The sequence below is a fragment of the Dermatophagoides farinae genome, chromosome 2 (assembly GCF_024713945.1).
Source record: "Dermatophagoides farinae isolate YC_2012a chromosome 2, ASM2471394v1, whole genome shotgun sequence".
In the NCBI taxonomy this organism is placed as follows: domain Eukaryota; kingdom Metazoa; phylum Arthropoda; class Arachnida; order Sarcoptiformes; family Pyroglyphidae; genus Dermatophagoides; species Dermatophagoides farinae.
In genome coordinates this window covers 260,024-272,869 of record NC_134678.1, presented here as the reverse complement: position 1 = coordinate 272,869, position 12,846 = coordinate 260,024, and the positions used below count along the sequence as shown (strand labels likewise).

Sequence of the window (12,846 nt, the reverse complement as noted above, 5' to 3'; positions counted from 1 at the left end):
TGTTGCGTGTTTGTATCTGATGTGTGTGTGTGGTCTTCTGATTGAATCGAATCGAATTTAGAATCAAACACTCACACACATACACACAAAATCTCGCGTATCAAAATATCGTCACAAAAAATGGTCAATCAACAAAAAAAAAGAGAAAATTGCGCGATTTGATTTTTTTCAATCCTTCCTCCCCTTCCCATTCAAAATGAGAATGACTACGTCATCGTTGCGGCAGTGGTAAAAGTGATAGTAGTGGCAGCAATACTATTGTTGGTTGTAGATCGATCGGTCAATTCAAAGTTTTTTTTCAAGTTTGAAACATAATTTTTTCTTTGACTTTGTATATTGTATGGTGATGCACACACACACACACACACGCAAAAAACATTTGCGAATGAAATGTGAGAATGGATTGATGTGATTCACATTCATCATCGGTTGATTGTCGATCGAGAATATTACTGTTATATTGTTTCATCGATCGAACAAACAAATGAACAAACAAAACGACGCCGAATCATTTCGAATGAATTTTCATTGGTGCAAAAACATTATCTGATCATTTCGAACCATTTTTTGAACCAGAAAGAAATTTGAAAATTGGAAAATAAAGTGCAGTCCATTTGAATATTATCATCCAATGGCTTTATTATGTTTGCCATTATCATCATCCACAACATCATCATTACCATCATTATTAGCTAATGTAGTTATGAATAGTAGAATTAATCGTGATAATAATAACAACAGCCAAAACCAAAACGACGATGAAGATGGCGATAATTTGAACAAACAAGATCGGTTTGAAACAAATGAACCAATTTCAAGATCAGTACCATTATCATTATCGAATCAAATTTATTCAATGTTTACATCTTCAACAACATTATCATCATCATCATTAATTATTCCAACAACAAAAACAACAGCTACCTCAATTATTCATCAACAACAACAACAACAATCATACGATGATCAATTACGTCGTGCATCATGGCCAGTGACCATTTTAAATAATCAACAACAACAAAAACAGATTAAGATTTTCAAACAAAAATCATCATTCCAAAATGATGATTCAATTCATTTACCGAATAATTTATCCACATCATCTAGTCATCATGAACATGAACATGAAAGTGGACAACGAAAATTATCATGTTGTTCGGGTAGTTCATCAACAACATCGGGTTATATGTCAACATCATCACCAACTCATTTACATCATCATCATCATCAGCCCGAATTTCAATCAGATTCATCATCACCATCGACGATCATCTCCACCACTAAAACAATATCCACCGATTTACAACCAATCATGCCTCTTTCACCACCTACACCACAATCACGATTACAACAGCAACAACCACCACCACCACCACCTAGTGTTGTTATTAGTGATCATTCATCAATGGATCATATTCACATACATTCCATTATACAATTTGATTCAGTTTGTTTCTCTTGTATTTCAAAATACAAAAAAATTCTAATGAAATTCTTGTTTTTCTAGGATTCCGGTGAAAATGATTATGAATCATCAGATAATAATAATCGACGTGATTCATTATGTTCCATTTATTCATCAACATCATCATTATCATCAATGGGAGACGACGATGATGATGATGATGATGATGATTCTGTCTTTCAATCCTCCACACAAATCGAAACATCATCATCATTGGATGAGACAACTACCGCCAAAGTAACAAAAAAGGTATGTGATTCATTTAGGATTTTTTTTTGTATTTCACATTTTCGCTTCAATGATTGTCTGATCAATCAAATATAGAAAAAATTATCGAGAATCAATTTCTTTCTCTTTTTTCACATTTAATTGTAATGAATCGATTGATTGATTGATTGATTCATTCATTCAATTGATTATTGAATGAAATAATGATGACGTCAATGAGTGAATATGATCATTATCTGATGAATAGTTGATGTAGACGACGATGACGAAACAAAATTTAATGATTTAATCAATTAAATTTGAGTTTAAATTTAAATTTTGTTTCCATATTAATAAATTTACAATATGCAAATTATTTGATAATGAATGGCTATGTTTGTCAATTATTACCGTGATCAATGCCGTTATTCTTTTGAATATTCAATCAAAATAATGATTAGGATTTTTGTCTGAGAGAGAGTTAGAGAGAGAGATTCATTTTCTTTGTATTTTTGTATGAAAATAATGATGATAATAATCCATGGAATTTGAAACGAAAAAAAAAATTTTTTTTTGATTATAATTACAGGATGTGTGTGTGTGTTGAGCAATTAGATAATCAATATCATCATTTGACTCTCTTTCTCTCCGGTGTAATACATGTTTTTTGTTGTTGTTTTTTTTCTGATTGAATATCCAATTTCCTGAGACTGATTGAGTGATTGATGACTATGCAATGAAATATTGTTGTTGCTGCTGCTGTTGTTTTGGGTTATACAGTCGACATCCCCTTTTTACATAGCACACGATCAATTTTATTTTATGTTTTTTGACTGATTCGATTGATTGAATGAAATGAAATGGACAAACATTGACCAGAAAAATGACCAAAGCAAAAAAAACAAAAAAAAACCAGGGATAATCTGGAAAAAATGAAGATGGACATTACACACACACACAGGTTGTCTTTGTCGTTTTTTCTTGATGAGAATTTACCATCAAAAAAAGTGAATTTTTTCTATTTTTTTGCTCAAGGTATATTATCTGATATATCTGATGATGATGAAAACGAAAACAAATGATTTTGGTTGCTCTTCCACATTGTTTAGTTATTGGTGTAGTCATTGGTGACAACCAATCAACCAAAACCAAAATCCTGTGTGTGTGTGTGTATGGCGCGACAGGCTAGTGTGTTTTGTTTTGTTTTGTTTTTTCATACATTCATTATCATCATCACCATCATCATCATTTACAAAACGCAAAGAAGAAGACCAGAAAAAAGTACAATTTTTTTCTGATTGTTTATGTGTGTGTGTGTGTGATTTTCTACCAATAATAACCACACAACAAAAAACAAGCAGGCAAGAAAAAAAAACATGCAGAGGGAGAGGAACAACACACAAAACGAGAAAAATACACACTGATTGATAGAAAAAAAACTCAAAATCAATCAAAAACAGACAAAAAAAAAATTTTTTATCCAGTTTTTAAATTAATTAATTAATTAAAACAATTTATATTGATTATTGATTAAAAATCAGGATGCTGCAACCAAAAGAGAAATCTTTGAAGATGATCTAAATCAATTTGGATGACCAATGTGACACCAACAACAGGTGTTTTCAATTAAAATTCCATTGAAATTTTTTTCTCTTTGTGTGTGCGTGTGCTGTTGTTCTATTTATTTATTCATTCACATTTTTTTACATCATCCGATTTCCAAAATTTGAATCAATTTTTTTATATGAAATTGTCATTATCAAATATGGATGATGATCATGAGGATATCAAAGTTGATAATGATGATGATTTCTATTCAGATAATTCATTGGATTCATCTTCGTCAATGAATTATATATTTTCATCACTCTCATCATCATCATCGGGCGATGAATTATTAGTATCAACAGCAACAGGAATCGAAAATTCCATTGGTCATAAAAAGGTGATTGATTTTTGTATTTAGGTCACAATTTTTTTTATTTACTCTAACATTTGACCTAGATTATATATCAATATTCTCACTTTAATAGAGTGTAGGAACATAAACAGTGAGAGAAACAGGATTCATTCAATTTGGCCATTTCTGTTTGGCTTTGAACTCAAAAGTTCCTAATTGCCATTTGTCCACACAAACAGTTTGTCAAAAACAATGTTTTTATCGAATGAAAATGGCCATCATTTTTATCTATTGCCATTTCTTTGGATTGTCTGTGTCTTTTATTATTCGTGGTGAATTGAAAAATTTTAACATTTTTTTCATTTTGATTTCAATAATAGAGTTCAAAATGGCGAAAAGTACGATCATTGGTAACATCACCATTTATACAGACGTATAAACGTAAAAAATATCCATGGATTCAATTAGCCGGTCATCAAGGTTAGTGTTGTGTTCAATTTTTATTGGTTACATGTAATTTCAAATTAACAATTTTTTTCCAGGCAATTTTGTTGCCGGTCAAATACAGGGAACGATAATGAAAAAATTGTGTGGAAATGAAATTGATTGTTTCGAAAAATTAATGTCTGATACACAATTATCTGTTTTGGTACCAGAATTTAAAAATATACGAATCGTTAATGGTGACAGTAAGTCAATGCAGATGGATTTGATTTCATTTTCTCAAAAATTCTCTAATTTAACTATTTAGCTTATCTAGAATTAGAAGATCTATTAGCTACATTTGTTAATCCTTCTGTGATGGACATAAAAATGGGAATACGAACCTATCTTGAAGAAGAACTAGTCAAAGCAAATGAAAAACCAAGACTTCGTAAAGATATGTATGAAAAAATGGTTGCCATTGATCCAGATGAACCAAGTGACGAGGAAAAATTACAGAAAGCAATCACAAAACCACGATATATGGTATGGCGTGAAACAATATCATCCACTTCGACGCTTGGATTTCGTATCGATGGTATGAAATCCGGTTGTAATTGTTTGAAAACAACGTCACCATCGGTTAAAGATTTTAAACGTATGAAATCTGTCGATGCAGTTCGATCAGCAATATTGGAATTTGTTGGTGATAAACATGAATATCTGGTTAGTTGAAAAATATTTTCAGTGTTTTTTTAGCTAATTTCTCCGTTCTCAAAGATTACCTATTTGGAAAAACTCAAGTTGATTCGTAAACAGCTGGAACAGTCGAATTTTTTTCAAACACACGAGGTCAGTTAGTAATTTTGAAATGAAAAAATTTTTTCAATTGAAATTTTTTCTCTCTTCTCTTCAGATGATTGGCTCAAGTTTATTATTTGTACATGATCAACAGCATGCCAATATTTGGATGATTGATTTCGCTAAAACATATCCACTATCAGATGGTTTACAAATCAATCATCGTGATCAATGGAAATTGGGTAACCACGAAGATGGCTATCTATTTGGTCTCGATAATCTGATACAGATATTTTCATCGCTTTGTTGAAAACAACAACAATGAATAATTACATCCAACCACAAAATCAATTACGAAATCTGTTATAAATCAAATTAATTGTAAATGTTTTTCTCTTTTGTTGTATAAAAAAAATTTAAATTGAATAAAATTTTTTGATTTTATTAATCAAATAATGGTATTGGAAATGGAATTTAAAATTTACAATCACTATCCATTTGGATCAATTTTTCATGATTTTAACTGAAAATGGCCGATAATTGTCCTAGTAGTAGTTGTAGTATGACAAAAGAATCGAAACGACAAAATTTCAAAAATGATGATGATGACGAAGAACCGAGTGGCGTGTATCCATGTAATACCTGTCCAGATGTACACATTTTACGTAGTATTTCCGAGATGCCATCATGGTGTTGTACACATAATCGTATTATATTCGCTGGTTATCGCCCGATTACATTATCATCATGGCAAACATTTCGTTCGCTGTTTTTGATTCACAATGAAACTGGAAATATTTGGACCCATATGATTGGAGCTATTATGTTTTATTTTCTATTCCAACATGTTTGTCGTAATCCACCGGATACACGGTCAATGTCACGGATTGATTTCACATTAATTTGTATATTCTTTTTCGGTGTGTTTGTTTGCCTATTTCAATCTACAATGTATCATCTATTTGCAAGTCATTCAATGAAATTGAATAAATTATTCGCCAAGTAAGTTGTGAATGAATGTAGATTTGATTTAAAAATCACGTTAATCTCGTTTGTTTTTTTCCCAGATTGGATTATTGTGGCATCACTATATTGATTGGTTGTACATTTATTCCATGGATTTATTATGGTTTCTATAATTCTCCGTGGCTACAAACTGGTTATATAAGTTTCACCACGATTTGTACAATCATCTGTGTTTTATTCTGTGTGTATGATCCATTTGGTGTACCACAATATTATCATTATCGTACATTGATGTTTCTTTCGCATGGATTCCTTGTGTTTGTGCCGGCATTTCATTGGACCATCCGGGAAATCGCCAATAACGCAGATAATCGAAATGATTTTCAATCATTTTTATCATTAGATCATCGTGCACATTTATTGATTCTAATTCAAGGTATAATCTATCTATCTGGTGCATTGATCTATATGTTTAAATTGCCTGAATCTATTTATCCAAATGTTGCGCTATTTAATCTTTGGTTCAATTCACATCAATTATTTCATATATTTGTTGTATTTGGCCTGATACTTTACTATCATAGTTTAGTATTGATTATCAAGATGCGTTTAGCTGATCCAAAATGTTTTGTCAATTGATTAAAAATTCAAACAAAAATTCAAATAGTCAAGATTTTTATTTATTTATTTATTTATGTTATCGGAATCAGTAATGTGTGATTTGTGAAGAGAATGACAAAGGAATTTGGTGGTGCTCAATTCTTTTTTCTTGGTCGCAATTCTTCAAAACAACCATGCAAGAAAATATAATTCTTTTTTTGTGGATTAAAATATTCATGTCCTTTGGACCAATCATAGCTAACGGAATAGGCGAATATTTCACCACGCGCTGAAAATGCACAACGTGTTATTGGCTGTTCCACTTGTTCTGATGTTTTCAATTTGGTACGAGCATCTTTATCCCAGAATGAATAACGACCATCTGAACCGACGGTAGCCAATGTACCATGTTGTGGATGGAATGCAATATCATGGACGATGAAAACATCTTGAAAATTTGTATTCGTACCATTGGATCGATGACATTTAAATGTAAAATTATCTTTAGGATTCGTTGGATTCAGATATTGGATAGCAACACGACCTTCAACACTACCAACAGCAAAACCGGTAGGTGGATTATTCGGTTTATCTTTATCCGTAAAAATCGATACACAACGATGTTGATATTTTAATGGTGATTCAATCTGTTTAAATTGTTGTAAACCATTTTCCAATGAATATACTAGAATGGCACGATTAGCCAATGATACGACAGCCATTGGATAGAGGACGTCAGCGCAGAAAACTTTATCACTTAATTGTACAGTCATTACTGGCTGTGCTTGACGAAGATCCCAAAGCTACATAAATCATTGTTGGTTGATACAAAAATAAAAATGATTGACGATCAATAGGAAAAATTCACAAACCTTGATTGTTTTATCAAAACTTGTTGTCATTAAACATGTATAATTTGGTGCCTTGATGAAATGACATGTTTTAACGGGCTGATCATGTTGTGCAACTTGCATCTGTTGATTCGAAGCTAGATCCCACATTTTTACTGTTTTATCAGCAGAAGCTGAAAATACTTTGGTACCATCCTAAGTATTTTAAAGTTAAATTGAATTGAATGAATGCAAATTACCATGGTACTTACATCACTGAAACGAACATCCAACACAGGACCTGCATGTGCTTGTTGAGCTTTGGGAATTGTTTGCCATGCATTCGTTGTGCCTATTACTTCCCAGCAACGAATTTGATTATCCCATGATCCAGAAACTAGAAAATTTTGTGATAATGTTGGTGGTGAAAATGCCAAACCAGCTATTGAATCATCTGGTGATGATGAAACTTCAATATCTTTATTTGGATTATGAGCACCAGTCTGTACAACGGATGATCCAAATGGTGCCGATGATGTATTCGTCCCGGGAACATTGAACATTGTTGATGATCCAATTGTATTCTGGGTGGAAAACAACGAAGTCGATGTTCCCGGTGTTGGATTACCGAAAAAACTCATTATGAATTCTGTTTAGTCTTTTTCGATGATGACAAATTAGAAAAAATTCAACACACAAAAGTTTCAGACAATTATAATTGTAAACACAAAAACGTGATTGATATACGTACTATATGAATGGACACTGGATAAAAAACAAGTGAATCAAAGAATCATCCAAAACCATCAAATTTGATCATTTGTTTGTGATTTTAAAAAAAATTAATTAAATTCGATAACTGCTATCAAAAAAAAAAATCAATTTCAGAATGTCTAAAGAAAATATTAATCAAGATGAAATCGCTGATGTTATGATAACACCAAGTCCAAATGTTTTAATCGTATCATCAAAACAAGATGATGAAATATCGACAACTGATACAACGACGACAACTACAACAGATCCATCCGAACCAATAAAACCAGAAATAATAATTGAAAAAAATATGAATCAATTATTTTGTACATTACAGCCATTCATAATGAAATTAGATGAACAAGTGATGTCCGTACGTCTATCACAACAACAATTAAATGATGAACTATCACGACTTTTATCCATATTGGATCAGATTAAACAATATCCTAACAATTCGACAAACGTTAATAATGATGATGATGATGATGATGCGGATAATCAATTGGACACAACAAAACAAGATGATATCTCGGCCACTCAACAACAACAACAGCAAGCAGTGTTTATTTATCCAAAACGTATGTTTACAACAACCAGCACCGGTGGCCATAATTGTGATGATGATCTTGCCATTGATATCGAGGAAAAAAGTCGTCGATTATTAGGATTAAAACGCCGATTAACATTAATACATTCTATATTACAAACGGTTAATAGTCGGGTAAAGAAATTATTATTAGCACATGATTCACGGGTTTTACGGCAATTACAAACATCATCAACAACAACATCTAATTGATCACGTAATTCCTTCAAAAAAATACCCTTTGATTACATTTGAAAAATATGTTTGTTTTTTTTTCTCTGAATTTCCCAATTAAAGAATTGTCTGTTTTTTTATTATTTAAAAAAAATACGTCTATGTCATTGACAATTAATTTATTTTGTTTTGATAAGATACAAAACATGTAGCAATCGATCAACAATGAAGGAATCTGGTCAATCAACCGCTGCTGCTGCTGCTGCTGCTGCTTTAGTATAGTAGCAATAAAAAAAATCCCAAAACCGAATTTGTATAAACAGCTAGCAGCCAGTTTAGTCAGCTAAAACTGAATTTCAAAAGAAAATCGTAGCTTTTCTTTGCAGCTGTTTGACGTTGTGTGTGTGTGAACGGTGGTGGTATTTTACTCGGATTTGACGATATCGAGCTATAAAATAAACAGGCACTTCGTGCCTGTGTATTTTGTAATCAAAAGAAGAAAAAAAAGCAGCTGACAAACAACATTGCATGCGTCTTGATCTGAAAATGATGATGATGATATAATCATCAAATGAACAGCAAAAACAAAAACAACAAAAAAAAAACGCGAGAATCAAAAATTAGTTGGTTGGTTGAAAATAGACTCTACCCGAATTCGAATTCATTCATTCAACACAAACATGAACATCACTCTCACACACACATTTTTTTTGGTTTGATCCAAACAAAACAAAATAAAATCGAATGTTTGTGTGTGTGTGTGTGTTGTCTGTGTGTTTGGAATTTCCGTTTGTTTTGAAAATTCTTTTTTGGTGTGAATTTGGAATTTTTTTTTATTGAATTCGATCGTTTTCTCTGCTCATTGGTAAGTCATCATTTTAGTATTTTTTTTTTGAGTTGAAATTTTGTTTTGTTTTTTTAGTCAATGTCCGATAACACCATTGTGTTTTATTGTTTTTTTAGATAACAATTGATGATGCTGTTTGGTAATCATCAAACATATAAACACCATAATCCATCGTGATTATAAAAAAAAAACATTTCGTTTGTAGGAAATCCACTCTTTCTTTCTTTGGTTTCAGATTTGTTTGTGTCAATTATATCAATTCAGATCGAATATCATACATGGTTCGACATTGAGTTGAAATATTTTGTTTCTGTGTGTGTGTGTTTGTGGCCGATTTTTTTTCTATAGAATAATTTTGACATATCTAATGTTGACATTTTTTTTGCCTTTTCATTTTGATTAAAAAGCCCTTCAATTATAGATAGATAGTGGTAGAAATTTTAATGAAAAACATACACACACATGCACAAGACTTTAAAAAAAAGAGAAAAATTTCCAGATCAATAAATTCAGCAGTGTGAGCAATAATAATAAAAATCTGATAAAATTTTTTTTCGTTTGTTTATCCAAATTTTTCACGTGAATTCCGATTAAAATGATCAAATTTTTTTCGTTTTGTTTTAATCTTAGAAACATTTTATGATTATTACTTGAAAAAATTGTTTTTCTCGAATTCATTGTGTCAGCTATATATATAGCTGATGAACGATAATAGTTGCAAATCATGATTCATCCACCACAATCATCGTCATCGTCAACAACTAGCGGACCTACACCACAACAATCCATCATTTCAGCACCACCATTACCACCAAATCGACAATCAATACCATATCTTGGACAAATTCGTAATAATTCATCAAGTGGATCAAATGGATCATTTAATGAATTAAGTACAACAGCATTTGATTTGATTCAACCATCACCACCTGGTTCATCGATGATTTTGATGAATAATAATAATAATAATAATGAAACGGTGATACAATCATCAGCCACAAAAACAACAAATGGACAAATAATGAATGGTTCCAAATTATCATCTTCATTATCACCACAACCATCACAAGAATCATTTGTAGATAGTACATTTAAATTCGAACAACAGCAACCAACAAGTGCCAATAATAATAATAATCATTCATCGTTGCATAATGACGATAATGACAATAGTCCCGTTGTTTATGGTGAACTTGTGATTTTAGGGTAATTATAGAATTGCTATATATTAGACATCGATTTGATTGATTAATTAATAAATATAAATTTTTTATCTTACATATTTTTTTATAGATATAATGGTTGTTTACCACAAGGTGAAAAAGGTCGTAGACGTAGTAAATATCAATTACAACGGAGACAACGTGCCAATGGTATTAAGAAATCTAAACATTACACAGTTAAACAGCCACAATCATCGAAAGCAATACAAGATAAGGAACAACATTCAATTTCATTTACATTATCAAGATCTCAGGCAATTATTGTTGAATATCAACATGATGATGAGACTGATATGTTTCAGGTATTGACAACTGAACTGTGTGAATTTTAAATCTATTTATATTATATATTATATTATTATTTATTATTTTAGATTGGAAGATCATCAGAAAGTCCAATTGATTTTGTTGTTATCGATACGTTAATGTCTGAAAATCAACAACAACAACAACAACAACAATTACTAAATCGGTGTTTACAATCTGTACAAAATGGCAATATGTCGTCATCATCCGCATCATCATTACAGCCGATAAAACAAGCACAACAAAGTACGATATCGAGATTTGCATGTCGTATATTAGTGGATCGTCAACCACCATATTGTGCACGTATTTATGCCGCTGGTTTTGATTCGAGTAAAAATATTTTTCTCGGTGAAAAAGCAACCAAATGGCAAACAAATGGTGAAATTGATGGTCTCACCACTAATGGTATATTGGTTATGCATCCTAAACAGCCATTTATTGATAAATGGAATTCAAATCAAAATCAAAATGATGATGATAACATTTTTATGGAACAACAACAAAAATCACGTTATATAGATGGCATATGGCGTGAAGTATCGGTTTGTGGTGAAATTTATTCCGTCCGTGAAACACGTTCAGCATCACAGAAAGGTGTACGTATCGATAATGAGACAAATGTTTTACAAGACGGTACATTAATTGATTTATGTGGTGCAACATTAATGTGGCGTTCATTGGAAGGTTTATATCGTTCACCAACGAAAAAATTATTAGAAGAAATGATTGATCAATTGAATGCATCACGACCACAATGTCCAGTTGGCCTGAATACATTGGTTATACCACGAAAATTATCTGCATCATTGGGTGCAGCTGATGATAAACAACCATATGTTTATTTGAAGTGTGGCCATGTACAAGGCTATCATGATTGGGGCCAAAATAAACATTCAAATACACGGACATGTCCAATGTGTTTTAAATCCGGTCCAATTGTACGATTAACAATGGGTATTGAACCATCATTTTGTACAAGTTCAACATTACCGAATTTTGCATTCAATCCTTGTGGTCATATGGCATCCGAATCGACTGTAAGGTAAGTGGAAAATGTGGAAATTGATGATCTCAATGGATTAATTAATTGTTTTTTCAATCGATTTAGATATTGGTCACAAGTATTAATACCACACGGTACGAATGGTTTTCATGCAATGTGTCCATTCTGTTCACAACCATTACAAGGCGAATTAGGTTATGTTAAATTGATATTTCAATAATGATGAATTTTTTTCCTTTTTCTGTAAATTTTAGTTTTCTTTTTCCAACCTCTTTTTTTTGTCGCCCCATGTTGTGTACACATTTTGAATTTTTCTTTTCTTTTCCTTTTTTCATTCTTTCTTTCTTCTTTTGGTTCTTTAAATTCAAAAATCATTGTATGTAATGTATGTATTTGCCATATGTGATTTATTATCATGATCGATTGAATATCTTTTTTTAATACAAAAACAAACACACACACACACACAACATTGAAATTATAAAAAAAAATGATGATGATTCTTTATCACGGTTCAATGAATCGTAACAACAGCCGAAAAAAATTGGTCAGTTTTTAAATTTAAATGACCATTATTTTTTCATTTCTTCATCATTTTCGAAAAAGACATAAAATTCTTTATATTTATTTATTCACATAATAATCATTCGGTTGAACAACAAACACATACATACACACGTAAAAATCAATCATGAAAAAAAAATTGTTGAAGCAAATCATTTGATGATGAATGGAATATGAAATCAAGTGTGA

The 12,846-nt window shown here is 31.4% G+C and overlaps 5 protein-coding genes across 9 annotated transcripts; 4 read left to right on the top strand and 1 right to left on the bottom strand.

Moving 5' to 3' along the window:
• Positions 1–17: 17 nt before the first annotated feature.
• LOC124490038 (uncharacterized) lies at positions 18–5,249 on the top strand. The gene is made up of 7 exons (XM_075728419.1): positions 18–1,447; positions 1,508–1,714; positions 3,953–4,052; positions 4,115–4,261; positions 4,324–4,721; positions 4,776–4,847; positions 4,912–5,249. Exons 1-7 carry the CDS (start codon positions 632–634, stop codon positions 5,104–5,106), a joined length of 1,935 nt encoding a protein of 644 aa, XP_075584534.1. The 5' UTR covers positions 18–631; the 3' UTR covers positions 5,107–5,249.
• A 74-nt stretch (positions 5,250–5,323) lies between these two features.
• LOC124490048 (adiponectin receptor protein) lies at positions 5,324–6,521 on the top strand. The gene is made up of 2 exons (XM_047052521.2): positions 5,324–5,798; positions 5,864–6,521. Exons 1-2 carry the CDS (start codon positions 5,326–5,328, stop codon positions 6,399–6,401), a joined length of 1,011 nt encoding a protein of 336 aa, XP_046908477.1. The 5' UTR covers positions 5,324–5,325; the 3' UTR covers positions 6,402–6,521.
• Positions 6,421–8,044, bottom strand: Rae1 (ribonucleic acid export 1). 2 transcript variants are annotated; one of them, XM_047052498.2, is made up of 4 exons: positions 7,944–8,044; positions 7,465–7,850; positions 7,235–7,408; positions 6,421–7,165 (listed from the first exon to the last, which is right to left on the bottom strand). In XM_047052498.2, exons 2-4 carry the CDS (start codon positions 7,831–7,833, stop codon positions 6,518–6,520), a joined length of 1,191 nt encoding a protein of 396 aa, XP_046908454.1. In that variant the 5' UTR covers positions 7,834–7,850; positions 7,944–8,044; the 3' UTR covers positions 6,421–6,517. The 2 variants fall into 2 exon arrangements, with proteins under 2 accessions (XP_046908454.1, XP_046908446.1); XM_047052490.2 differs by lacking the exon at positions 7,944–8,044 and having other exon boundaries at positions 7,465–7,934.
• LOC124490070 (uncharacterized) lies at positions 7,973–8,865 on the top strand. The gene has a single exon (XM_047052545.2). It carries the CDS (start codon positions 8,082–8,084, stop codon positions 8,748–8,750), a length of 669 nt encoding a protein of 222 aa, XP_046908501.2. The 5' UTR covers positions 7,973–8,081; the 3' UTR covers positions 8,751–8,865.
• A 187-nt stretch (positions 8,866–9,052) lies between these two features.
• Positions 9,053–12,836, top strand: Pli (E3 ubiquitin-protein ligase pellino). 4 transcript variants are annotated; one of them, XM_075728413.1, is made up of 5 exons: positions 9,053–9,576; positions 10,189–10,764; positions 10,852–11,083; positions 11,156–12,132; positions 12,199–12,836. In XM_075728413.1, the coding sequence occupies exons 2-5, from the start codon at positions 10,283–10,285 to the stop codon at positions 12,311–12,313; spliced, it is 1,806 nt and encodes a 601-aa protein (XP_075584528.1). In that variant the 5' UTR covers positions 9,053–9,576; positions 10,189–10,282; the 3' UTR covers positions 12,314–12,836. The 4 variants fall into 4 exon arrangements, with proteins under 4 accessions (XP_075584528.1, XP_075584531.1, XP_075584529.1 ...); XM_075728416.1 differs by lacking the exon at positions 9,053–9,576 and adding an exon at positions 9,742–9,759; XM_075728414.1 differs by lacking the exon at positions 9,053–9,576 and adding an exon at positions 9,766–9,839.
• Positions 12,837–12,846: the final 10 nt, after the last annotated feature.

What these genes read in the sequence shown, in the direction of transcription:
- LOC124490038 (XM_075728419.1), top strand. Translation starts at nt 632, where the DNA reads ATGGCTTTATTATGTTTGCCATTATCATCATCCACAACATCATCATTA. An exon ending in CCATTATACAATTTGATTCA is followed by an intron (nt 1,448 to 1,507) that starts GTTTGTTTCTCT and finishes TTGTTTTTCTAG; the next exon opens with GATTCCGGTGAAAATGATTA. An exon ending in ATTTTTTTCAAACACACGAG is followed by an intron (nt 4,848 to 4,911) that starts GTCAGTTAGTAA and finishes TCTTCTCTTCAG; the next exon opens with ATGATTGGCTCAAGTTTATT.
- LOC124490048 (XM_047052521.2), top strand. Translation starts at nt 5,326, where the DNA reads ATGGCCGATAATTGTCCTAGTAGTAGTTGTAGTATGACAAAAGAATCG. An exon ending in TTGAATAAATTATTCGCCAA is followed by an intron (nt 5,799 to 5,863) that starts GTAAGTTGTGAA and finishes TTTTTTTCCCAG; the next exon opens with ATTGGATTATTGTGGCATCA.
- Rae1 (XM_047052498.2), bottom strand. Translation starts at nt 7,833, where the DNA reads ATGAGTTTTTTCGGTAATCCAACACCGGGAACATCGACTTCGTTGTTT. An exon ending in TGGATGTTCGTTTCAGTGAT is followed by an intron (nt 7,409 to 7,464) that starts GTAAGTACCATG and finishes TAAAATACTTAG; the next exon opens with GATGGTACCAAAGTATTTTC. An exon ending in GTTTTGATAAAACAATCAAG is followed by an intron (nt 7,166 to 7,234) that starts GTTTGTGAATTT and finishes TGATTTATGTAG; the next exon opens with CTTTGGGATCTTCGTCAAGC.
- LOC124490070 (XM_047052545.2), top strand. Translation starts at nt 8,082, where the DNA reads ATGTCTAAAGAAAATATTAATCAAGATGAAATCGCTGATGTTATGATA.
- Pli (XM_075728413.1), top strand. Translation starts at nt 10,283, where the DNA reads ATGATTCATCCACCACAATCATCGTCATCGTCAACAACTAGCGGACCT. An exon ending in GGTGAACTTGTGATTTTAGG is followed by an intron (nt 10,765 to 10,851) that starts GTAATTATAGAA and finishes ATTTTTTTATAG; the next exon opens with ATATAATGGTTGTTTACCAC. An exon ending in GCATCCGAATCGACTGTAAG is followed by an intron (nt 12,133 to 12,198) that starts GTAAGTGGAAAA and finishes CAATCGATTTAG; the next exon opens with ATATTGGTCACAAGTATTAA.